The sequence below is a fragment of the Colias philodice genome, chromosome 9 (genome assembly GCF_061535455.1).
Source record: "Colias philodice isolate Cphi_HAF_F1 chromosome 9, ilColPhil1 Martin Lab GWU primary, whole genome shotgun sequence".
NCBI classification, from domain to species: Eukaryota; Metazoa; Arthropoda; class Insecta; order Lepidoptera; family Pieridae; genus Colias; species Colias philodice.
Window position 1 is genome coordinate 7,690,863 of NC_143094.1, and position 26,503 is coordinate 7,717,365.

Here is a 26,503-nt window from a genome sequence, read left to right on the forward strand (position 1 = left end):
AAGAATAAAAAATAAATATTATGTATTATTTTGCACTAAAAATAAAAATAAAATTGTAATTAATTAAGCGTGTATTTTGAATATAAGTTAATCATATCCTACCACTGGCTACTATACTAAAACACACGAATCATATACCTACTTTAAAAGACATAGCCTTCACACACACGTTTACACATACAACATTAATTGAAGATCTAAAACTAAAAAAAAAAAAAATTGACTTCTTACGATGATATGTTTTTTCTATACGTTTAAATAGCATAACACAAGGATACTAATAATGGATTTTTTTATAACTCGTGACGCACTTGAAACACACAATTAAACATAGCACAACATATTATTAAGGTAAATGTTTTCTCGTTTTACTTAGAATTTTATAACCAAATTCATATAGTCAACACAGCACGTACACGTACAAAAAATGTACCTAATCCTAAGTAGCTTCAGATGATTTTTCCAGTTAAATTTTATTCCTGATCACTATTGTCTTGAACTTGATAGAGGATTAAATTGAGCCAATTTATATTGTCTTTTATAGCGACCTAAAATGTTAACGTAAAGTGTATAAAACGGTGATATAACCAAGTTAGGGTAGGCAGAAATCCTTGGATCGTGCGATAGAAGTATGTATACCAATAGGTATATCCGCAAAAGGACCTGTTCGGCATGGAAGAGTACTGGGGGGGGAGGAACGGCGGTAGAGTGGAATGGCACCCGCGACCTTGCCAGGGCGAGGTCACCGCGGCGCCACCCTGACCCCCTGCTCCTACCTGCCTGCCTCCGCGGACGTCACACCAGCCAACCCACCAATTTAGCCACTGTCGTTCGAATTAAATCAACGTGTTTGTGGGTGAAGCAATAACAAACATCCATTGTGTTAGCTCTACATGAATGTACCTACTATATTAAAAGTGTACAGGTTTTAGCGTATACACATTTAATGTACATCTAATTCAATAATAAAGTAATTTTTAAGTAGTTGTTGCGTTTTTCTCTAGTAGCAAGAGCAAAAAGTAATCACAAAAAAACAGATGTGCCCCACGTTTTTACCCACATTTCTCCGCTCCTATTGGTCTTAGCGTGATTAAAGCCTTCCTAGATATTTTTTCTAATTTTACCCGTACTTCCTGAGATTAACCAAACAAAACCTCTTCAGCTTTTATAATATAGAGTAAAGTATAGTCAAAATTTTCGATTCGAAAATTATGACTCTACGAACGAATTTCATAATACATATTCTTTATTACATTATTTAAAGATGTTTAATTATAATTTCAAATGAAGGATATTTTAAAAGGCGGAGATCCCTCATACCCACATATTACAATTAAATTATTTGATACATATACCACAGTGGACTCGTACAGCACAAGACATAATAGTGTAAGTAAGTAAGCACTATATATATAAGCACTGTATACACAATTTACTAGATAATTAAAAGAAAAAATAATATTCCTACCTAGTGAACTTTGAACAGGCTAAACTTTTTTGTAACGTCCAAAATTTTTAATTCATAATACTAGCAAATAGCTTTAATATATTCCAACATAAAATAAATAGGTTTCTCGTTATATAAAACGTAGTAAATAATCTAACAAGGCTCGGCCCAGTTCGGGAGGATGACGACGTAACGGCCTTGGCCGTGATCGCGCGCTCAATATAGCGCCGCTCGCTTCGAACCGCCTACCTGCCACCCTCTCCTCCTATACACTCACACCAATACCATTATTCTAATTTTTGTGTTACCATAAAATATTTAAGTAGAGGTGAAGGCCAAATTACTTAAAATTTGGTACTATTTTTTGTCCCCAAACGCCGATCTGGAAATACCCTTGTAATATGAATACCCTTGTTATTTCATAATATTTTTAAAGATGACACAATGTTTATCGTGACTTTTATAAATATGATATTTATATATGTTGTTTAAGATACATATTAGCAATTTATTTAAACTCCATCAGGGAAATGTCAAAATTTTTCGGGAAGATTTTTCCCATTTCATATTAGTTAAATTTATTTTATGATTCTCTTAAGAGTACATCGACTGACATTTAAATAATAAATTAAAACAATGTTTAGACGTTCTTTCGCCGAAAGAATATTAATCACTCAAATTAAAAAGAACGACGTATTGTAGACGGCAATATCGTTTTAAAAGACAGACGACGTAGACTAGGCGAATCAGAATAACATCAAGGTCGAACAACGAATGATATCATTTATGGCGTATCTGTCCCTGAACTCTAGCCACTAGGCCCCGAGTGACGCACATAGACTTAAATATTTCTGACCGTGAACTTGTATAAATAACTCGAAATATCACGCAAACCCTATGCAGCGCTTCACGTTACATTTTCAATATTTAAATAGAAAGTAGTCGCACTTATTCTAGATTTACAATATAATAAAATAAACACGTTTTAATATGTGCTATAAGAAGAAAATTGTTTTAATTAATTTATCGAATTTGATACACATATATGCGTATCTCGAAATATTAAATTACTTTCTCTCCATTCAAGTGTATTTTACATGCTACAGTTTATTTAGGAAATTATCATCATCATATACGTTCCCACTGCTGGGAAACGGGCCTCCCCTATGAAATCATGCCGAATTATAAAAGGGAAGTTTCAAAAATAGGATGAGGGCTTGAGTAATTAGACTTTTTATTAAGTTAAAAATTGTACATAAAAATTTGTTAAGAATACTTAACACATTTATTTTGCTTTCTTTCCCTTCTTTTTGCTAGGTCTAGGTTTGCTAGCCTTATTTTGTTTCATGGTTTTTCCTTTTTTACCCCGTCCTTTCGTTTTTTCCTTTGCTTTTTGCGCTCGTAAGTCTTTCTTCATACGCGGGTCTACTACCTTATATTGTCCCTTTACTCCGCTCGGTCGTTTCATACGTTTTGCTGTGGTGTGTTTCTTAGCCACGACATATGTGATCTTCTTCTTACCATCGGATTGTGCTTTTTTGTACAGTTGTCTGACTTGTTGCGCCTTTTCTCTTTCAGACATATCTGCGTTCTCCATAACAGCTTCAACCTTCTTCTTTGCGCGTTCCATCTTCTTGATCATGCGCTTCTTCTTTCTAGCTTTAGCCTCAACCACTTTCTTGATTGGTCGTGCATTTATGTCTTGCAACCTATTCTTATATTCTTCTGTATATTTCTGTAATAAACATTAAGAGCATTATTAGTATTCATTTTTTTATTGAAAAAACAATGGGTACATACACTGCACACTCATAAACAATATCAAAATTCTATATTGAATATCTTTTATTATTTATCTATTTTGAATAATATTTTTACAGATAAAAAATACTACTTATAGTAAAAAATTCAATAAGAATGAACCATAAAGGTTTTATTAAAATAAATATACAAACCTCTGGAACAGCGACCTCCTTGCGCATATGTTTACTTTCATCCTCCACAAACCAATCGGGCAGGTTTTTGTCATTGAACGCGTATCGATTCCATCCGTCGTCAATGAGATCGCGCTTGAACTTCTTTGATGTGGCTATCATTGTTCCCAATGCTAACGTTTGGGCATCCATTTTTATTGATTTCTTTAATCTTTTCAATTCTGTGAAAAAATAACATCAATGAATGATTATTTGATCTTTCAATAAAATATTAAAAAACCTTGGTAACTAGCAAAATGTAAGTAAATGTAATTTAAAAAATATGTATAAGTTAATTTTCCTATGTCAATAGATTTAAACAGGAGATATTAACAAAATACAATAAATATGTTTTATCAATATAAATCAACGTTATAATATTATGTTTAAGAAAATAAAGTCTACCTGGGTCTTGTGACACAACTTCAAAACCATCTTTTTGAGTGCTCTTTGCTCCCGTCTTTTGTGTATCGGGAGCCACATTTTCTTCAACATCATAATCACTATCCCCAGAATCATCAGAATCATCTGAACTTTCCGATTCCATTTTCTTCCGTTTCACGCCATTTTTCTGATCTGATAGAATAACTGCATTCTCTGCAACCTTTTTACCTAGAACATAATTACATTTGATTATTATATAACTAGCGACCCGCCCCGGCTTCGCACGGGTGCAATGCTGATACTAAAAATACACTACAGAAAAACTGTGAACGTTGTACATATATAAAAACATAGCGACCCGCTCCGGCTTCGCACGGGTATAAAATAGATAGCCGGGCGGCCGGCCGGTACCGCCGCAAACGCTACGTCCCGCAATTTTTAAATCTGTAACATCTTCGAAAATATTCACTTAAATCATACGGTGTAAAGGGCCATATAGATCTATATTAAATGAACAATGTATTCAAGGTATTTAATTTGTTAAGGATTAATGCTGTATTGGTTAAAATCGCATCGAAAATTTGCCATTATTTGTCGTAAAAAGTAAATGACAAAAAAAAGTTATTGTGGGTTATCCATAAGAGATAGACATATACCATCGCGGACTTTTCTGTAGATCTTTTCAATGTGTATAATACTTAGTACATTATTTTGATAAAACTCGTAGGGTTTAGCCTGCGTTTGCAATGTAAGCGGAGAAAATGTAATTTTTTACGACATCACATTAGAAATCTCAAAAATAACAGTACTTCTCCACTATTTAATGGATGTTATTATACATATAAACCTTCCTCTTGAATCACTCTATCTATTAAAAAAAACCGCATCAAAATCCGTTGCGTAGTTTCAAAGATTTAAGCGTACAAAGGGACATAGGGACATAGGGACATAGGGACAGGGAAAGCGACTTTGTTTTATACTATGTAGTGATAACTAGCTTACTGCCCGCGGCTTCGCCCGCTTTGACTTAAACCTAATAAATTATATACTTAAACTCTATCTATTAAAAAAAACCGCATCAAAATCCGTTGCGTAGTTTTCAAGATTTAAGCATACAAAGGGAAATTGGGACAGGGAAAGCGACTTTGTTTTATACTATGTAGTGATTAAATACATAATATGAAAGAAAGAAAGAAATATTTGGGATAATATTATCCCAAATATTTCGCATAATACATTATTATTTCTGCTACTGAAATTATATGTCAACAATAATTGCCCATGACTTTTTTGTAACAAAACAAATGAACATAAATACCTTTCTTCTTGTATGTCGCAGCTAATTTATCCAAATCGACACCTTCATCATCTTCATCGTCAATGTCTTTGAAACTGTCCTTTTGGAACCATAACTCTGCTTTCATAGATCTCCTAGATACTGGGTCTGTGTCATCTAAGTCTGTCAACAGCGGATTCTTCTTGGCACTCGCTGGTACCGTTTTGAGCTGGCTGTTTCGTAGAGTATTCATTTTCGTGATTTTATCAATCTTTTTAGTATCATCATCTGAGTCTGAGAAACCTGTGAAAGAAAAGATATCTATATAGATCTTAATACTATTATTAAGGCGAAAGTTTGTAAGTATGGATGTATGGATGTATGGATGTTTGTTACTCTTTCACGTAAAAACTACTGAACCGATTACAATGAAATTTAGCACATAGAGGGTAACTTGGATTAACACACAGGATAGGTTTTATCCCGGAAATCCCACGGGAACGGGAACTATTCGGGTTTTCCTTTGTTTTCAAAGGAAACGCGGGCGAAGCCGCGGGCGGAAATCTAGTATAATATAAATACAATTAAATAACATTTATCAAGTATCAATGTCTTTGTGAGCAGTTTACTAATAAAAATTTGACTGCTATAAAAGATCTATACTATTGTAACCATATTATTGTAAAACTAGTTTCCGCCCGCGACTCCGTCCGCGCGGAAAAATTAAGATTTATTTATTTCTACTTACGTATTTTTCCGGGATAAAAAGTATCCTATTTTATGCCCAGGATAATAAGGTATAATTATACCAAGTTTCATCGAAATCGAACTGTTAGTTTTTACGTGATGCCTTCACATACAGACAGACAGACAGACAGACAGACAGACAAAAATTTTTTTAATCACATATTTGGGTTTGGTATCGATCCAGTAACACCCCCTGCTATTTATTTTTTCAATATTTTCAATGTACAGAATTGACACACACTTCTCTGTACTTCTACAGATTTATTATATGTAATAGATAAAAGAATTTTACCTAGCGATTCCTTATCTTCATCTTCTGAATCTGTTTCCAGTTCAAGTTCACTGTCAGAGTCTTTGTAATACAAGCCTGAAGAATCAAGTTTAGTTGAATCTACATCATATTTAGTAAATTTCGGCTTAACCTTCATTTCATCGTCAGAATCACTCTGTTCTGCTACTAAATCTGGCGGTTGGTCAATCACCATGTTTAATTGCTGAAAATCATTATTAAGTAGGTATATGACTAATGTTGAATATTTCCTATAAAAAAAGAACCACAATAAATATTTAAAATAGGTATTTTATAAAAAATTAGTACCAACCTTAGCGTCTTTGATATCCTTCAGACTAAACATATCATGGCTTTCCATAATTGGTCCATCATCGCCTTTCAAAACCATTTTCAGATTCATTTTTTCTGCTAATTTTTGTCTCTGCTTGTTTAATTGTTTTCTTTTGCGTTTTAATTGACGTTTTTCTTCACCCTAATAATTAATACATTTAACATTTAAGAAAACTATTACATATTGTATATAACAAATTTTTATAACAAAAAATGAGGAAAAATTTACATTTATTAATTTGTTTGTGGAGAATATTTTTCTACAATACTCAACAAATCTTAATAAACATATGGAATACCTGTAATTCTGCTATTTCTTCATCCACATTATCTTCTTTATCTTCATCATCTTCTTTCTCAGTATCTTCCTGTTCTTCTTCTGATTTTTCCTTTAATAAATAAAAAATATTTCTTAATAATTTACCCCAATGACACATTATAGTCAATGTTAATAATATTTTGTGTAATCATCAAACTGGCTCTAATAATTAAAATGCTATTTAAAAGAAAATTGTGTTGTTTTTTTTTTTCAGAAATTAAGGATAGGTCATGAACTATTTCTGTAATAATAAATTATGTTATTGAATTCAATAATCACACCACACATTACAGTGTGACAGAATACATATTTAAAATAACTTATTTTAATTAATTAAATAAGTAGACTTACCTCTTGCTCTGGCTGAACCTTTTTCAATTCCTTCATGTGTTTAATCCAATTTAACAACGCTTTTACATCTTTTCTGCCCAACACTTTAATATCTTTACAACATTCTTTGATTTCTATCGTAGTTCTTGGATGATTTTCTATTTCTTCATCATCAATAACAATCTATAGAATGATAAAGGTAATTAAAATTTAATTTCATTTGAATAAAATATTTGTGTATGTTGAAAAATATTATCAATTAATTAAATAGTACTTTTTTAAAACTCAATTTACCTCTGAACATTCTTGAAGTAGGTCAATGGGGTCATCTTTACTTATGAAATCAGACATATTAATTTTGTGGTGCGTAGTATAATCATTTTCTTTGTAACCCTCAGCTTTAGCTTTCTTTTGCTTCTCTGGATGCAAAATACTGTTTTGGTGTTTTTTAACCATCTCCAATTCCTCAAAGACATATTTAGCATCAAGAAGTTTAGGGTCAATGCTATCAGGAGCAATATATCCTTGGCAGACAACAAATATTTCAGACGACTCATTACGAGAAGCCTGTGGTTTTGTTGCATGAACTTTCTTGAAAAATTGTTTTAAAACCCACAGTAAAGCGTGGTAATCTTTAGATCTGAAAACTTTTGTAACAAACCATCCTCCTTGCTTTAAAAAATGTGTAGCCAATTTTAAAGCACTTAAAGTGAGACAAGCTTGTTGGTATGCATCATGTATCCAGTTCAATCCAACATTGGGAGCACCGTCATTCAAGACTACATCAGCTTTCCAAGTTTTGATTTCCTTTTTAATAGCAGCTTTACATTTTTCTGTTGTAATGTCCTCTGTGATACTTATACAGCCTGGTATTTGTTTAATTGGGAACAAGTCGATACCTATGACAATACTTGAAAGTGGCATGTTCTGGTGGGCCACTTGCATCCACCCACCGGGAGCAGCACACAAATCGATACATACTCGCGATTTCTGAAGAAATCCAAATTTTCTGTTTAATTGAATTAACTTAAACGCAGCACGTGAACGATAACCTGAAACATGTAAAGCATTGAATAACTAAAAAATTTATACTAATAACTGGTTAACGTACTAATATTTGTTATTACCTTTATCCTTTCCATAAAGGATAAAAGAAAATAACACGAATAAACAATAAGTGCCAACGTTTACATAATAAAGTCGCAAATTTTTAAATTGTATCAAGAAATGTAATTGAGTAACAAATAAAAATAGCTCACCTGTTTCTTTAGCTAATTGGTAATATTTATCTTTCCGCTGTTTTCCAACTTTAGTTTTCTTCCCCATGTTGAAAAATTATCCTGTAGTCATTTGAAAATAAAACATACAACGTGAACAGCACTACTTTCCAAATAGGTTATGTTTTGACTTTTGACGTTTTACATTTGACGTTTATAAATTTCTGCACTTTTCACAGATAACCATTTTTTCATGACCTTAATATTTAGGTAATTTTTTAATAAAATAATAATGTGGGAAATGGAAGTAATGAACATATTTTGATTAATTATTATCTTTTATAATATATTAATGAAAGACTTTTGTGTCCCTGCTCAGTGTTATTGATAAAAAATTTATTTAATCTAGGTACACGTCATGTCATGACTAGCGAGTCAGAGGAGTCAATAGTCATCCATTTTTATTTTACACATTGTGATTTGTGATTTCTCAGTGCAAAGTACAGCATACTCGAAGATAAATTACTACGATTGTGAATTGTGATAAATTTGTAACGCGTTCGTGATTTCTCTTTGTCTCCAGTGTTCTTATTTTCTGCTTTATATTTTGTACGAGATTCAAGATGACTCCAAATATACAAACGTTTATAAACAGCTTCCAAAATCGACTGTAAGTAATTTTAATGATAGTTTAATCAAAACAAATGGTTAAATTCAAACAATTGGAGTCTCACTCATGTGATAGGAACAAACTATACAGGCTACTAAGTAAAATTAATAAATCCGTTTATAGTGCGTATGTATTGAAAGTATTATGTATCATTACGCCATTCTTCTAGAACGTTACCGATGGATTTACTACAATCCTCTGAACATACAATCGCGCGTGACGAAATATTATGATTATGTTTGTTTATTCTATTTCTTTAGTTTAGATTGCTCATTTACTAATACATATCATTTACAAGCTAAAAATGTGAAATGCAAGTAATTAATATTACAAACAAGTTATAATCTTTAATATTTCTTTCCCTTTCAGTGAACCGCCAGTACGACAGCATTTAAAAAATGTATATGGAACCTTAATGATGACATGTACTGCTGCATCAGCTGGTGTATATGTTGATATGTTCACAAGATTCCAAGCTGGCTTTTTGTCGGCAATTATAGGAGCGGGATTAATGCTGATGTTAATTGCAACTCCTGATGATGGTAAAAACACAAAATTGCGATTGGGCTATCTACTTGGATTTGGTTTAACTTCAGGTAAGTTTGATGACATGTCCTTTCCTGCATACCTATATGTATGATAATAAATTTGACCATGAAACTAATTGAAGAAATGAAACTAATTATCTTTCCAATATAAAATATGGAACTTGTTATTGTATTAGATGTCAATAATGCTATTTCATAATGATTTCAAATAAAGTACAAAGTTATTATGCAACTTTTAACTTGATGTCGCAATTTTTTCAGGAATGAGCTTAGGGCCACTAATGGAATATGTGAGCGTAGTTGACCCAGCGATCATTGTAACAGCACTTTTGGGAACAACTCTTGTGTTTGTTTGCTTCTCTATTGCTGCCATGCTAGCAGAACGTGGAAGTTGGTTGTTCTTAGGAGGAACACTGATGACCCTGCTCACATCAATGTCTTTGATGTCATTGGCCAACATATTTATGCAATCTCATTTCCTCTATCAAGTAAGTACTACAACTATACAGGTTTTCGTTATCTGTTTTTGTGTATTTTTAATTTTTATAATATGTATTTTTATTTTGTCGAGTGTGTGGAGTATCATTCATCTGTAAATCATATCTTTCTGATAAGCTTGTTAGGTATTAAGCATTAGTTCATCTTTGAATATTTAAAAACTTCAACATTATTTTAGGATATAGTATAAGGTAATATTGTTTCAATAGAATGTGGTTTTCTCCTTCCACTTTTTAATCACATGTACTGAATAATTGCAACACTCATGAATAAAAACATAAAATATCACTTTTTGAAGAAAAATAATAGACAAAGTTTTTAATTTTTAATGGATTGTTTATAATATTTAAGTTTAGAGACCATACAATGCCTAGTATAAATTAATACATTATCTGATAAAATTTCATAACATTCTATAGATTCTCAACTATATGAAGAAGTATTTTAAGGTTGATGTTCCGACCGTCCCTCCATACATTTTTGATTACCTCTAAACACTTAACACAGACACTATTTCTTTAAAACTAATCATTTTATCACTTCTCTATAATGAAATGTGTGCGCGTTCGACCTTTTTAATCAATAATTTACAATATTTACTTAGAAAAACAACAGTAAAATACCGGAAAAATTTGACACTTCTACAGTAGTGTGCGTGACTTTTGCCAAGCGAAACACGACATAAAGCACGACATCTAGCGCATAGACGCTTACTTATTACAGATCTAGCGCGTCAATGTCTAAACGAAAGGCGATGTTTAGACATTGACGCGCTAGATGTCGTGCATTCGCGTTCGTTATCTTATGCATAATGAGCATAATTCTAATAAATCAAAGTTCTGTGTAAAAATTGAGTAATTTCATTTCCAATCGTTCAAAGAAAATAACAATAAAATAAAATAAAACTAATGACCTTAGAAACTATGTTTTTTTTTATTTATTACTCATTATTGTTCGTCCGTCGTAGGTCTGTAAACTGTATTGTACACTGAAGGTAAATGGTACTGTAGGTACTTTAGTTCGGCGTCGTCGCTCGTCGGCTTGATATAAAATTACATTCTTGATTTCATTGACACGCGCTATGATTTGCGCGCGGAATTTCTTGTGTTGTGAATTTATTTTTGTATGCTATGCATTTTAATTGATTCAAATTGCAATGTTTCTCTAGTATGCATTTGAGACTATATTGTAAATTGTAATAATTGATCGTGGGTATAGTAATTAATTATTCTAATAACGCAATTAGTAATATATGTATTTTCGGTGGGATTCAAAACAAAAAATTGGCCCGTGATTTTTATGAAATTTCACCACATTGCAAATCACATCAATCATAGTTCATACACATGTATGACGAAAGTGATTAGTATTGTGGCTAACATTGACTCATCAGTTCATCACTGAAACCAGTGATAAATCAGTACCTATATCATATTGTGTTTGAATATTTTTAAACAATGATATAAGTATACAATTATTATAAATCGGTAAACTATCAAAGTAATCACAAACTTGCAAACATTGGTAAAATGTCCAGTAGTTTATGAGCCTATTCATTACAATCAAACAAACAAACAAAGTTTTCCTCTTTATAATATTAGTGTAGACAAACACTATGAATACGATCACGAATGCAAATTCGGGGATTTTCTAATTATTGCTAAATAATAATTGAATTCGTTTTGAAATACTCTATAATTTTTAGTGTATAAATAGACATTTATAATGTGGTGCTCATTTTTTTTGTACTGCTAACGCTATTGTAGGTACCTATTTTCGTTGTTTTATTTCAAGTGAACACGGCCATACAATTTTGTCACGAGCCGCCTATGATTGTAGGTACTTTTGTTAGGCTCCTTCGTCGTCCGCGTCGGCTCGAAAGTTCTTGATTTCATTGTCACGCGCTATGATTTGCGCGCGGATTTTCTTGTGTTGTGAATTTATTTTTGTATTATTATTATTTTTTATTTATTTTTTTATTTTATTGATTCAAATAAAATATTTCACTAGTATGCATTTGAGACTATATTGTATTATGTATAATTTATCGTAGGTATAGTTATTCTTATAACGCAGTTATATTTTCGGTGGGACAATTTGACCCGTGATTTTTCTGAAATATCACCACGTTGCAAATCACATCAATCATACACACGTATGACGAAAGTATAGTGGCTATAATTGACTCATCAGTTCATCACTGAAACCAGTGATAAATCAGTACATATATCATATTTTATTGTGTTTGAATATTTTTTAAACAACGATATATACAATATTATTATAAATCGGTAAACTACCAAAGTACTTCCGAATTTTCAGACAGACAAACAAGTAGTTTGAACACGCAGTTTTCTTATACTAGTAGCAAAAATCAAAACCATAATATTATGTTTCCCTACTATATTTTACTAAAAGTCGAGTGCGTCGAAATCGTAAATAATAATATGTTTTTCACCTTCCTGGTTATTTTCCCATAGTAAATAGTGTTTTAGGTTTGTTGTTGTAGCTAGGAATAATAATAATTATTCTTACATGTTGGTTATGAAATGTATATTGAAATAATTTACTTTTACAAATCATTAGTGATATAAGTTTTGAGTGAAAATGCTTGGATCAGCATAATATTATATGGTACTTCAAATACATGTTTTGATAAAAAAAACAATAGTGTAATAAAATAAAACTGCGTTTTATTGTAATCAATGTTGACAATTTTAAATTCCAAAATTATTGATCAATAAAATAGTTTACACCAACAAATATAACTTTTATTTTTATAACAATCGTTCATAATATAAACCGTAGCAGGTGGCGTTTTGAAGTTCTGTCTACTCATACAGAAAAATGGAAAACTTGTTTTTTTTGTAAACAATTTATTACTCATGTTGTTTGGCAACTCGAAGCGTGGTCGTCCGTCGTAGGTACTTTTGTTCGGCGTCGCGTCGTCGTCCGCGTCGGCTTGATATAAAACATTCTTGATTTCATTGACACGCGCTATGATTTGCGCGCGGAATTTCTTGTGTTGTGAATTTATTTTTGTATGCTATGCATTTTAATTGAATCAAATTGCAATATTTCTCTAGTATGCATTTGAGACTATATTGTAATAATTGATCGTGGGTAGGTATAGTAATTAATTATTCTAATAACGCAATTATATTTTCGGTGGGATTCAAAACAAAAAATTGGCCCGTGATTTTTATGAAATTTCACCACATTGCAAATTATATATTATACAATTACAATAATTACAATTATTATAAATCGGTAAACTATCAAAGTAATTACAAACTTGCAAAATATGCTTTTCCGAATTTTCAGACAGACACACAATTTTATTAGTTTGTTTTAGCAAAGTAGGTACCTGTACGCTTACGTCGCGCGTCGCGTCGTCGAAAACGGTGCGCCCAGAAACAAACATACCTAATTCAGTTACAATCCTTTTTTTGTTCCGTAATTTATTGTATTTATTCTAATACGATTTTTTTTATTCGTCGGCCAGTTCTACTAGGTATAAAAAGATAAAATTGAAATATAATTATTGTAGCGACAGCCATATTATGTTACTATGTTTTCGTAAATATGTTTTTCACCTTCCTGGTTATTTTCACATAATCTTATCTTATATATAAAAATGAATCGCAAAATGTGTTGGTAAGCGCATAACTCGAGAACGGCTGAACCGATTTCGATCATTCTTTTTTTATTATATTCCTTGAAGTACGAGGATGGTTTTTATGTAGAGAAAACGTAAATATTATGTACCACGGGCGAAGCCGGGGCGGACCGCTAGTATATATATATATAAATGAATCGCAAAATGTGTTGGTAAGCGCATAACTCGAGAACGGCTGAACCGATTTCGATAATTCTTTTTTTATTATATTCCTTGAAGTACGAGGATGGTTCTTATGTAGAGAAAACGTAAACATGTACCACGGGCGAAGCCGGGGCGGACCGCTAGTCTTATATATAAAAATGAATCGCAAAATGTGTTGGTAAGCGCATAACTCGAGAACGGCTGAACCGATTTCGATAATTCTTTTTTTATTATATCCCTTGAAGTACGAGGATGGTTCTTATAGCTAGAGAGCTAGTTAGTTTAGTTTTAGTGCAGTGGCAGTGTAAATGTTGTTGTTGAGGTTATGTAAATTTAACACTTTAGTTAACTACCAAGATATAAAGAAATGAGGATAGGACACAATAACTATTGGTTGAGGTATTTATAAACTCATAATATACTTTAAAAAAATCACGTTTTAATAAATTTCTAGAATTAAATTAGAACAGCTGATTCAAAATAGCCTAAAAAATCTTAATAATAATAATTACGCTTCACAGCAAGAAGAAATGTACCATATGTACCCGCACAAAGTCGATATTGTGTTGCCTACCGTTCGACTCAATGGCTAGGGTTGTAACTACCTTTAATAATTATTACCAAACTAATAAACCGAGTGATGCGAAATAACCATAATTCTTTTAGAGTTTGATAAAATGATCAGGCAGGTATTTTCTTTAATCCTCTGAATTCTCGGTTACTAAATTGTATCGTTGAAATTATTCTTAATCGCGTAAATTTAATAAATAATCATATGGAAAACACTTTTCATTTGTTTTTTTTACTTTCACGCCCAACTACTATACAATAATTACGTTGTTTCGGTATTTTGACGAGAAAACGCAGGAAACATCCGTTGTATCATTTTAGATAGATTGTATATTTTGTATCTGTAGAATTGAAATCAAAGCTATGTATATGTTGTCTCCATTCTTTTCTTATCGGATTGTTGATCCCAATGCGAATGCGTCACTTAAATTTTATAAAAGACAATTAAGAACATCAAAAATAAAGTGATACGTAAATATTTCACAGTGCAATATATTATGTAATTAATAATAATTATATATTTATGAAAAAATAATTACATCAGATTTAATAATAGCAATTGTTTTGAATGTACATAATATGAATAAATGATTACATCATAATAGTAATAATCACAATTGTTTTATTTCCCATTTGTTGCAACCCTAGCATATTTTCATGTAGCAGCAGAAGTACCTACACTGGCGGCGCGGCGGCATCGTGCGACATCAAAGGCATTGCCTTACTAGGTAAGTTTATAATGACTCATTTCTTTTATTATATAATTTACGTTTTACTTTTACAGAATCCGATTCAATGGATTATGAAGACGAGTCACACAACGCCATACGATAGTGATGATGAATGAACATTTCAATAAATGCATGCGTGTTTTTTTATGTTGTTTTGTAATTGTTAATTGTTTCTTAAATAAAGAAATAAACTAAATATTTAAATGATGATTTGTTATTTGCAACACAACTTTATATTTGAGATTCTTTACAAATGTATATTTAGTTTTGTATCATCAAATTTATAAATTTTATTCCATAGTTTTCAAAATTAAATGTAAATGACCATAAAAACATTAATAAAGTAAATCATTGATGTAAGGTCAGGGAACGTAATACATATATACATCTGACCATGTAGAAGCTAAGTCTTGTTGACTGCTGAAGTCTGTAAAGTTTTGTTGTCTGCTGAAGTCTGTACGCTATGAAAATGTCTGCCGTTTCGAAAATAAGTTTTTAAGACCCTAATAAATAAAATATATGAATGGCAGATCTGGTCAAATACTTTCAAAATTGTATTTTTTTCAGCACTTTCATAAGTGTCTGCCAGAATGTTATCCGCGTGATAATGGTCTGCCATTGTTATTTTCCGATAGTAATAATAATCTATTTTCAAATATCAAAATGGCAGACGTGGTCAAATGGTTTCAAAGTTCGCCAAAAATTTCCACCTGTCTTACCTAAGCGCGCGCCCCGTCCACCACTCTGGGCTTAGTGACTCCTCATCTCATGTATAGTAGGTATAGGGGAATCAACACACAAAAATCCAGGTCTGGTCAAATACATACAGGTAGCTTTGCGCTAGCTCTCTAGCTATTACTTCTTATGGAGAGAAAACGTAAACATGTACCACGGGCGAAGCCGGGGCGGACCGCTAGTAAATAATAAAATAATAAATAGTGTATTAGATTTGTTATTGTATCTTGTATACCTACGAATAATTATTCTTACGTCTTGTTGGGAAATGTTCAAATACCTACCTATTGAAATAATTTACTGTTACAAATCATTAGTGTTATTAGTTTTGAGTGAATAGGCATGGATCAGAAATTCAGAATATAATATGCTACTAACTACTCAAATACATACATGTTTACACAACAAACACCACTGACCTCTATAACTATAAGTTATAGAGGTCAGTGACCGTCAGTGACAAACACTATGGATACCTACGCTCGCGAATGCAAATTCGGTGATTTACTAATTATTGATACCTAGTCATTGAATTCGTTTTGAAATAGCCTGTACTTTGTAATTTTTAGTGTTATAGACATTTATAAAATGTGGTGCTCATTTTTTTGTAATAAATCATCCCGAACGCTATTGTATTTTCGTTGTTTTATTTCAAGTGAACACCTATACAATTTTGTCACGAGCCGCCTCTGGCCTCTGGGTGAAATAAACAAGTCAAATGATTTTTGTTCTAATTGTATTTTGGTAGTAGTTTGTTTAGAATTTACATTACCATTGTTTAATTTTTATTTTGTATTTGCAGTAAAATAAAAAGATGAAAAACTTCATTAGGTATATTGTACGACACCTCACTCTGAATCGCGCTAGCGAAATTTTTTCGTTACAGAGCACATATACAACTTTCGGACAATCTTCATTGAGGCCGGCCGGCAAATCGAGTATGTCGAGAAACTTCACTTATTCGATGGAGGTATTCTACCTTCCTTCCTCCACAGTTGTGGGACCCCGACGTGCATTGAACACGCAGCTTTCTGATACTAGTAGCTAAAATCAAAACCACAGATATATGTCTGTGATCAAAACCATAATAATATTTTTACCTATTATTTTACTAAAAGTCGAGTGCATCGAAATCGTAAATATGTTTTTCACCTTCCTGGTTTTTTTTCCATAGTAAATAGTGTTTTTGATTTGTTGTTGTATGAATAATTATTCTTACTTGTTGGTTATGAAATGTATTTTGAAATAATTTACTTTTACAAATCATTAGTGATATTAGTTTTGAGTGAAAATGCTTGGATCAGCATAATATCATATTTGCTACTTCAAATACATGTTTTGATAAAAAAAAAACAATAGTGTAATGTAGGTAATAAAATAAAACTGCGTTTTATTGTAGGTAATCAATTTTGACATTATTTATTTCCCAAAATTACAATAAAATAGTTTACGCCAACAAATATAACTTTTATTTTTATAACAATCCTACTTCCTACTAATGCGAAAGTTTGTGAGGATGTGTATGTGTGTGTTTCACGCAAATACTACTGAACCGATTACAATGAAATTTAGCACACATATAGAACGTAACTTGGACACATTGAATAGGTTTTATCCCGGAAACCCCACGGGAACGGGAACTATACGGGTTTTTTTTTTGAAAATGCGGGCGGAAAGCTAATCGTTCATAATAATATAAACCGTAGCAGGTGGCGTTTTGAAGTTTTGTCTACCCATACAGAAAAATGAAAACCACAGGAGATTGCCCAAGTGACTATGGCACTTGGTATCGCAATCAAACTTATTGTGTCAAGATGAAATATAGCTCAATTTAAAGCTTGATGTTAGTACTTTTAGATATGATTAAAGTTTTTATGTAAATAAGCCGCAGTTCGCGACAATAAAAATAAAACAATAGTTTTATTCAACACTTCAAAAAACTACTTAATCGAGTTTAAACTAACGATGAACGTTAAGTTTTACATTTATTGCATAGGTAATATTTTAATTTACAAGACAAATGTGAAAAGTAAATCGTAATTTAAACATTATTTCAAAATAACATCGAACAATGCGTCGAACACATTCATTTGACATTTCAAATAGAAACTATGACATATGACGTTTGCAAGAGAGATAGATATAGGTATGTGTCAAAACAAAACTTTTACTTTTATTTCTATTTATTCGGTATAATTACAACTTAATAGTGATAAATATGATCATTATAAATACAAATAGGAATTAACAATATCACGAACACGTGACACAACTAGTATTTTACCGATTCCATACGTAGTCATACATGTTTCAAAAGAACAACTTTTACTTTTACTATTATTTCAATTTATCCGGTTTAATTAAGACTTAATATTGATACATATGATCATTATAAATACAAATAGGAATTAACAATATAACGAATACGTGGCACAACTAAAATTTTACCGATACCACCCGTGGTCATTCTCCTTTGTGGGTCATTTGTAACAGGATGGCGGTTCTACAGCGAAAAAAGAAAAATGATGGTCAGAACGCTGATACCGGATACCTTAAGATACTGTAATATAAAATATTACTAGATTAGATAAAATATTATAGGTAGTATCTTCACCGTGTGTGACGCGCTTTACATTCACGCCATCTAGAGTTAAATCTTTATCATTTTTGTATACGTCTGTGTGTGTAAACGACCCTGTATGCAATGACAGATGTTAAAACGCATAATTTTACCGAATTGGGTGGATTTTAAGGCAATGATATAACATATTTCAATAAAATATAATATTCAGTAACCGCCATGACTATTCCTAGGTTTGATGACTATTCCAATTACGCAAAAACTCAAATAAACTAGAAATGTAGAATTCAGCGCCATCTAGCGGGATATTGGCTGGGAACAGATCGTTGCAATCACCTTAATTTTGACAATTTGTATACAAGTAGAAAAAATTTAGTTATGAAAATTACAATGACAAAAGTACCTAATTAATTTATCATCTTTTTCAGACCCACCTTTACTTAGGACTGATGCTCATGTGTGGATTTGTTTTGTTTGATACACAACTTATTATTGAGAAACGTCGCATGGGCAACAAGGACTTTGTACAACATGCTATGGAACTGTTTATTGACTTCATTGGAATGTTCAGACGTTTGGTCATCATTCTAACACAAAAGGTAAACAATAAATTCAATTCACTATTTTTAGAAGTACAATTATACTATTTTATAAAAAATATATTTATCTAGTTGAATTGTTTAAGTCTAATACATTTAATAAAATAATCATATTGTTTTTAAAGAATTATAGCAAGTAATGATTAATTGTGCTTTGTTACAGGAAGAGCAAAACCGTCGCCGTAAACGTGATTAAACCTTTGCTCAATACACAACATAATAATAATATTTTTAAATGTTTAGCATTTGGTAAAACTATGTTGGGTGTTTTTTTTTTTAATTTTATTGTGTTCTAAATTATCTGTATATTATATTAAATAATAAAGTTTAAATAATTATTTATTTTTTTAATTAATCATCACATTTACGGATGACCTCTCCATCTTATCATCATCATCCAAATTATAAGAAAGATTTTAATAAATTATAAAATATAAAAAACTATATTGAATATTCCATTGATAAATAGTAGACCATCCAGCATATTATATATTTTAATTTATGGATCTGATTCAAAAACTTGTTTTTAAACTAGATATGTAAGTATTAAGTAACTAGAAACATCATTTGGAAAATACGATTTATTCCAAAAACTTTTATGCATCACATAGGGGAGATTATGATACTAAATGATTTACTTTTTAGATTTTTTATTACATATACTTACAGGCTACGTACTCAATTCGCCACTATTTCCTGAGTCGGATGAATTTTATTGTTGAAATTTACAATTCTCTTAGCTTTTTCAAGTTCGTAGTTGATTATAATACCAACTAAATTAGTAACACTTGGTGCGTTTTTCGATAATTCCGTACGCTTTGTTTGGGGATCCTTATTTCTACTCAATAAATACAAATTCGGCACGCTGAAACACCGGAATCGAAAAGGTTTCGTCTTATTTCTTATAATGTATTCGTACGTCGAAATTCCCAAAATTGATATATATACATGAAAACAGAACAAGTGTAAGAGCGCAAGAGTAATTGCTATGCCGCATGACAAATAAATTATTAAAAATATTAAAAAAGATATAGAATTAGTACAATATTTAAAATAATATCCGTTATCTATTGAGGTGCAGTTAATGTAATTCAGCGTAGTTTCTCCAAGGTTCATTGGATTTTTATAAAAAAATACAATATCTATAACACATAGACAGGATGTGAAAATTGAAATCAGCAGGGCAGTGCAAACACATCCTAAGAAGGCGAAATAATTTCTTTTTCCTACACAATTATTTAACCATTTACAATGATGGTCAAATCTATAAACACACTTATTGCATAGCCCACAATGCTTTGTTTTTTTGTCTGTAGTATATATGTTGCATAAATGACATCGTCCATCCTCAATAACATGGGCGTGTATGTGTCGATCGAATTCTGGAACGTCGATAGTGTCTCTTTTGCGAAGCTCTTCTTCACTAGGATCTAGTATCAATGCAAACATATGTGATACTACATGGCTTGCGTATAAAACCACAAAAACTATAAACGAGGCAACTTCCAACACATCAAATTGTATTTTCACTAAAATTAAAAAGTTTATCAATGCAGTTAACAGTAACACTCCCCATAAAGAAATCTGTTGCAAATTTAAGGGTAATTGTAATCCATGAAGGCGTCGTTTATTTAGGTACTTTAATTTTTGTCCATATGTACCACCTTCATCCATTTGTGTTTAATAAACGTAGTTTATTTTTTGGTTTCCGTGGACACTGAGTCTATACAAATACTCACAATTAACTTAATGAAAAAGTACGTCATTTCTGCGCGCGCATTTGATACCATCGCCACCAGGTCACGCCACCATTCAGCTTGAGTAAAGAGAGAAAGTATTTTTTTGTTTTTAATTCTATCAAGGATTTAGTTCAGTAAATGATCATGATATGAGGGTATTTATAAAAAATAACCGTCCCCTGATCCATTATTGTTTTACTGATGAGAAAGTTATTCTGTGCACACAAATTACATCCAACGGAATATTTTTTTAAGAATCATTGAGATATACATGATATATGGAGACGACACCGCCTACATCACTTATGTTCCGCTCAACATACGTCATGTGGCGTATGTTGAGCGGTTTTTTTTAATGGTTTTAAAGTGAAACGCATCAAATATGCCTTCGTGTGTGTTACGATATTGCACAAATAATACGGAAATGTGCAAAGGAATAACTTTCATCGGTAAGAACCTAACTAGATAATAATTTTTAAAACTTAGTTAGAGCAAAAAAATGGCGCACAGATTTTGTTCGTGGTGTCTCCTCCATACGTATAGTAATATTATCTCAATGTTAAGAATGAACAAATTAAAACTACTTTGTCTTGGTGGTACCTTGCAATTTGCATTGATGGTAGAAATTTTACGACATTTTAATGCCAACAATTTACGACAACGGCTAGGACTAATTGCACGTATCACGCAATATCCTGGACTACGAACATAATAAGTAGCGACAAAAAACATAAAATTAATATCCCAATCATGGACGTATAAAAAAAGACGGACGCCGTATTACGAACAAACAACGTGAAGCCACCATAGTAAGCTAGCGATCGTGTAAAGACAATAAACACGCACACACTCTCACCATAGTAAGCTAGTCGGCCGCCATTACGTCGTGAACTACCGACTGATTAACAGCGTCACTGTTTCACAAAAAATATTTAAAATGCCGTCTTGCGTGGTTAAATGGTGTCGCAACAGTACAATTTTAAATAACAAATCACAAGGGATTACATTCCACAGGGAAGCAAGTTATTTCTTTTATGTTTTAATGACAAAATTATTACGGCAAAATTTATAGAAAAAAATACAGCCGCCATTGTCATCAACACAGCTGTTGCCATGGCAACATGGCACACACACATGGATGTTTCGCCGCCATTACTAGGCTTCACTCAATGTTTAGGCGATATACCGTCCGTCTTTTTTTATACGTCCACTAGCTGTTGCCCGCGACTTCGTCCGCGATTCGGTCGTTTTTCGTCATTCGTCGTTTAAAAAAAATACGTGACACTTTATTTTTGAATGTTCTTAATTGTCTCTTATAAAATTTAACTACATTAAAATTGAATACTCTGATAAGAAAATCTTAAAATCATCGAAAATCATAGACATCGAATATCTGAGGAAAACATGAATGAATGTGATTTAAATTCTACATTTCTTAGTAATTAAAATAATAATCTTAATTAAATGTAGATTAACAGTTTGAGCGCACCATTATAGAATATGTACCTAAGTAATAAATTACGTTAGTTTACATAGTAACTTTACTAAAAACACGATGACTTTCTTTCGCGCTCGGTACCACAAACTAAAGATGTTTGTGGTACGTGGCCCGCGTCACTTTACCCCCCACGAGTTCCCATCCGTTGCTATGCGAAAATACATTCGTCGCCCTACTGTAGGAAAAATTGTAATACTGCGGCCTGGGCGTTATAACACGCTCAGGGAATTCCTGAGTGCTGATAGACTTCCGTCTATCGGCATTTATACCAATTTTATATTAATATCACCATCTTGAGGAAAAGCTTCTAATGTCGATTTAAAACGCATATTAACCTGATGAATTAACATGTTCTAAAATTGTGAAATGAGTTCAGTTTTAAATTCGAGAAATATTGATTTTTTGTATTCGATTATTCGTCGTAGTCGAATACAAAATATATTTAAAGAAACTTAGGTTGGCCTTCAGGAAAAAGGGATCCTATCAAATGATAAACTTGACCTTGTATCTTAAAAGTAAGAATGAAAGGAGCATCTGATAATTGTTGAGCACCAAAGGATCATTTAAAACGCAATACTATAAGAGCTAATATTGTCTAAGAACTGTTTAGATTGCACATGTTCCTCTAAAACTTAAAAGTAGTGATTTCAAAGGTTCCGGCGTATCTTCAAACGAAAGCCGACTCCTTACTCCACTTTAAAGCATTACAAAAAGAACATACTACGTTAATATCGCCTATACAGAAGATGATCTGTAATCAATTGTGAGGTTATAAGCAAACCCACTTTTATATTATTTTGTCGGACCACACCACCGAATTTGTAGATTGATCTTCTATGTTTACCTCTAAGTCATTAAGACTATGTCGAAATCTGTCTGCAATAAGACGGGCCTCTCGCTATTCGTCCGTTTAAAGAGACCAATAGTTTCAATTCTTAATCTTTCATTAAACAAACTTATTAATCGTTCTTGTCTCAAATAATGGTAATATTCGCGTCCCTACTCTAGTCATTGCTTATGCTCATGTTCATCTTCGAGAGATCGAATAATATTATGGTGCACCCTATTATTTGTCAAACGGTCTTCATATTGAGTAAAAGTTTCAAAATTCTCAAGATAAAATATGACGATCGTGATCAGCTGTGAGACGTAATTCCCTCTCAGTGAGGGTTTCGGTCTCACGGGATAGTACAATATGCCATTTGCGATCAGCTGTGAGACGTTATATATACCCTCAGTGAAGGTTTCGGTCTCACAGGATAGTACATGCCGTTCGCGGTCAGCTGTGAGCCGCAATTCTCGTTGTGAAGCGGTTTCAGGTTCGGCATAACACATGTTGTTTTCGGTCAATAGTAAGCCTTAGCCTCTTATCTCTAACGATCCTTGAGAACTCTTGTTTCTCATTTTCTTAACTTTGCTCGAATTTCGATATATAAAGATTTTTTAGGTGGCACTGATGCGGGTGAATAAAAATTAAAACGGACTAAGAGTGTTATAATCTCAATCATCATCATCAATACACATAATAAAATTGTGGAAAAGTGATGTCTGTACAATTAAAATATGTAGAAAAAAATTAGCAGGTGTTATTATTATCGAGAAATCGAGAGAAACCATTTTTTTCTCTTAAAAGCTCCCCCCCTCCCACTTCCCGAACTCCGATTGACCGTAATTTATTTTTCCTTACATTTTTATCATATCCTTTTCTAATGGGTTTCATCCTACTGCGATTTTTTTTTGTTTCAAAAATTATCTACCCTGGTGTATAGGTAAATTTTCCACATAAAATGTCCTTTAAATTATGTCGTATTATATATTTTTTAACCCCCGACGCAAAAAGACTGGTGTTATGTGTTTGACCGCTATGTATTTCTGTGTGTGTGTGTGTGTGTGTGTCTGTCTATGACACCGTAGCTGGCTAACAGGTAAACCGAATTAGATGCGGTTTTTTTTGTTAGGCAGAATATTTTCCGACGCTGGTTCTTAGATAAAGTGTATCAAAATTGGTTCATCCACTTATTATACCTACATAGGGGTAAAAGTGGGAATGAAAAAAATGAAAGTTATAATTTATTTTTAAAGATCGTCGGGAAGTTTATGAAATTATTTATTCCTTTTTCTATACACTTTTCTTCGTCTAAACGGTTTAGTTACGTGCTCTCTCTCTCTTCAGCCTTTAGTTACGTGCGTGAGACAGGAAAGATCTAATTTGGATTTGTTTCTGGATTTGATAAAAACTGAGTATCGATTAAGCTGATCAGTGGCTACTGGCTACACCATAGATTATGGAAATAGAATTTGCTCCTCTCCCCCCCCCTGGTTCCTAAAAAATAATATGACATAATTTAAAAGAAATTTTACGTAGAATTAGTTAGGCATTTCTTTTTTGATTTCGATATTATATACTAATCATAATTTTTAATTACAATATGTAGTAACTATTTGGTATAGGTTAGGCATTTCATTTCTTGATTTTCTTTAATAATTTGGTACGTAAGTTTTTTAGCTCAGTTTAGTAAGAAATTTTAATAACAATTCTTTTAATTATTTATGGTAGTACAACAGTACAGTATGGTTGTACGTATTTACTCAATAATTGTATGTTAAGTAGTAATTCAGCATGGGTGTAGCCACGGTGGGGCTGGGTGGGGCGCTTACCCTGGCTTTGATCTGGTAGGTACTAATTGTGAAAGGGAGTGGGCGTGGGCGTGGGATTGGGACTGAACGTGGCATATGGCGTGGGAGTGCGAGTGGGCGCGGGAGTGGGAGCATGAAAATAAAAATGATTTTTTATTGTTGCCCCACCCTGAGCCCATGGTCATAGGTCCCATAGTCACTATTCCACGCGAACGAAGTCGCGGGGACAGCTAGTAGACAAATATAATCAGAAAGCTTTGAACTCCTAAGCTCAACCATAAAAGATCTAAGACATTTATGATGTCGGGAGATATTTTTTATATAATATGGAGAACATTTCTTTCATACTTGATTTCTGTGTAGCTTTAACCATTAAGATACACGCATTAAGAACGCACACGCGACGAAAGCTTAAAAATGAAGTTGCTGCTCTGCTCACGAATATGAAAAATAATTGTACCAAGTTTCGTTTAAATCCGTCGAGTAGTTTTTGTTTCTATAACGGTTATACAGACAGACAGACGGACAAACATTTTTGACGTCGATGTCGATCTCTAATCACCTCGTGATAGTTATTTAGGAAATATATTTCATGTGCAGAATTGACCTCTACAGATTTAATATAAGTAGGTATACATATATTTAGATTCCAATTTCCATGTAACGTTAAATTCGACTATATAATAACTAACAGACAACGCAGGTTACTCTCGTTTCCGTAAGTTGAGGCGGCTACATATTCGGTCCTAATAACATGACTTTTTGTGAACGAAACGACAGCGCGGTTTAATTCGATGCCAACACCATCAGAAAAAAGGAAATATTTTTAACTTTGAAAAAATATTATGATTTACACTATTAATACTATTTTAACATTAACACAAAATATAAGACTGTGAGTGTGTAAAAATAAATCCAGCTAGTTTCACATCACAGTTATGTTTATAATTAGGTATACGACATGAAAATATATTAATTACCAAGCAATAATCATACAGATAAATACTGAACAAAAGTATTAACAGTCAAAGTATATTTTTACTAACAACATGTAAATGATGAAGGTATAATAATTATCAACGAACTAACCTTTTTGTAGAGTCCCGCCTCGTGATCGAATTATTAAAACACGAAGATTTTTAAAAATGTAACCAATGAACACAATCAATATTAGATTAACTGCAGTAATGGTGTCTAGTTTGACTTAAAATAATATACATCTACCCTCACTTTTAAAAATGTAGTATATATTCACACGAATTATAAGCGCACCTTATAGGGAAGGGAAGATTTATTATGGGTTAAAGGGTTAAATAAATAAATAACATAATTATATTTAAATTATTAATTTTTAACATTGTGTTCTACTGAACACAATGTTAAAAATGTGTTAACATGTAAATTGATTTGATTTTTACGAAATCTCATAGATGGCGCTGAATCAAATTTGTCTTTATAGTACTAAGATTCATTAAACAGTTTCTCTGCCCAAATTACGTAAATGACGTAGTTTTTATAGTGTAAAGCTACATAATAGCATGGCTTACTCAAAAACAACA

General features: G+C 32.2%; 3 protein-coding genes across 3 annotated transcripts; 1 reads left to right on the forward strand and 2 right to left on the reverse strand.

Moving 5' to 3' along the window:
• Positions 1–2,664: 2,664 nt before the first annotated feature.
• On the reverse strand, positions 2,665–8,524 carry LOC149485940 (pre-rRNA 2'-O-ribose RNA methyltransferase FTSJ3). The gene is made up of 10 exons (XM_089698596.1): positions 8,358–8,524; positions 7,393–8,150; positions 7,120–7,281; positions 6,749–6,838; positions 6,430–6,591; positions 6,120–6,321; positions 5,123–5,383; positions 3,826–4,032; positions 3,403–3,602; positions 2,665–3,182 (listed from the first exon to the last, which is right to left on the reverse strand). The coding sequence occupies exons 1-10, from the start codon at positions 8,422–8,424 to the stop codon at positions 2,733–2,735; spliced, it is 2,559 nt and encodes an 852-aa protein (XP_089554722.1). The 5' UTR covers positions 8,425–8,524; the 3' UTR covers positions 2,665–2,732.
• Positions 8,525–8,743: 219 nt separating this feature from the next.
• Positions 8,744–19,408, forward strand: BI-1 (Bax Inhibitor-1). The gene is made up of 5 exons (XM_089698671.1): positions 8,744–8,985; positions 9,355–9,581; positions 9,795–10,021; positions 18,900–19,070; positions 19,234–19,408. The coding sequence occupies exons 1-5, from the start codon at positions 8,939–8,941 to the stop codon at positions 19,264–19,266; spliced, it is 705 nt and encodes a 234-aa protein (XP_089554797.1). The 5' UTR covers positions 8,744–8,938; the 3' UTR covers positions 19,267–19,408.
• Positions 19,409–19,540: 132 nt separating this feature from the next.
• LOC149485942 (palmitoyltransferase ZDHHC1) lies at positions 19,541–22,014 on the reverse strand. Its single transcript, XM_089698645.1, has one exon. The coding sequence runs from the start codon at positions 20,742–20,744 to the stop codon at positions 19,749–19,751; it is 996 nt and encodes a 331-aa protein (XP_089554771.1). The 5' UTR covers positions 20,745–22,014; the 3' UTR covers positions 19,541–19,748.
• Between the last annotated feature and the right edge of the window lie 4,489 nt (positions 22,015–26,503).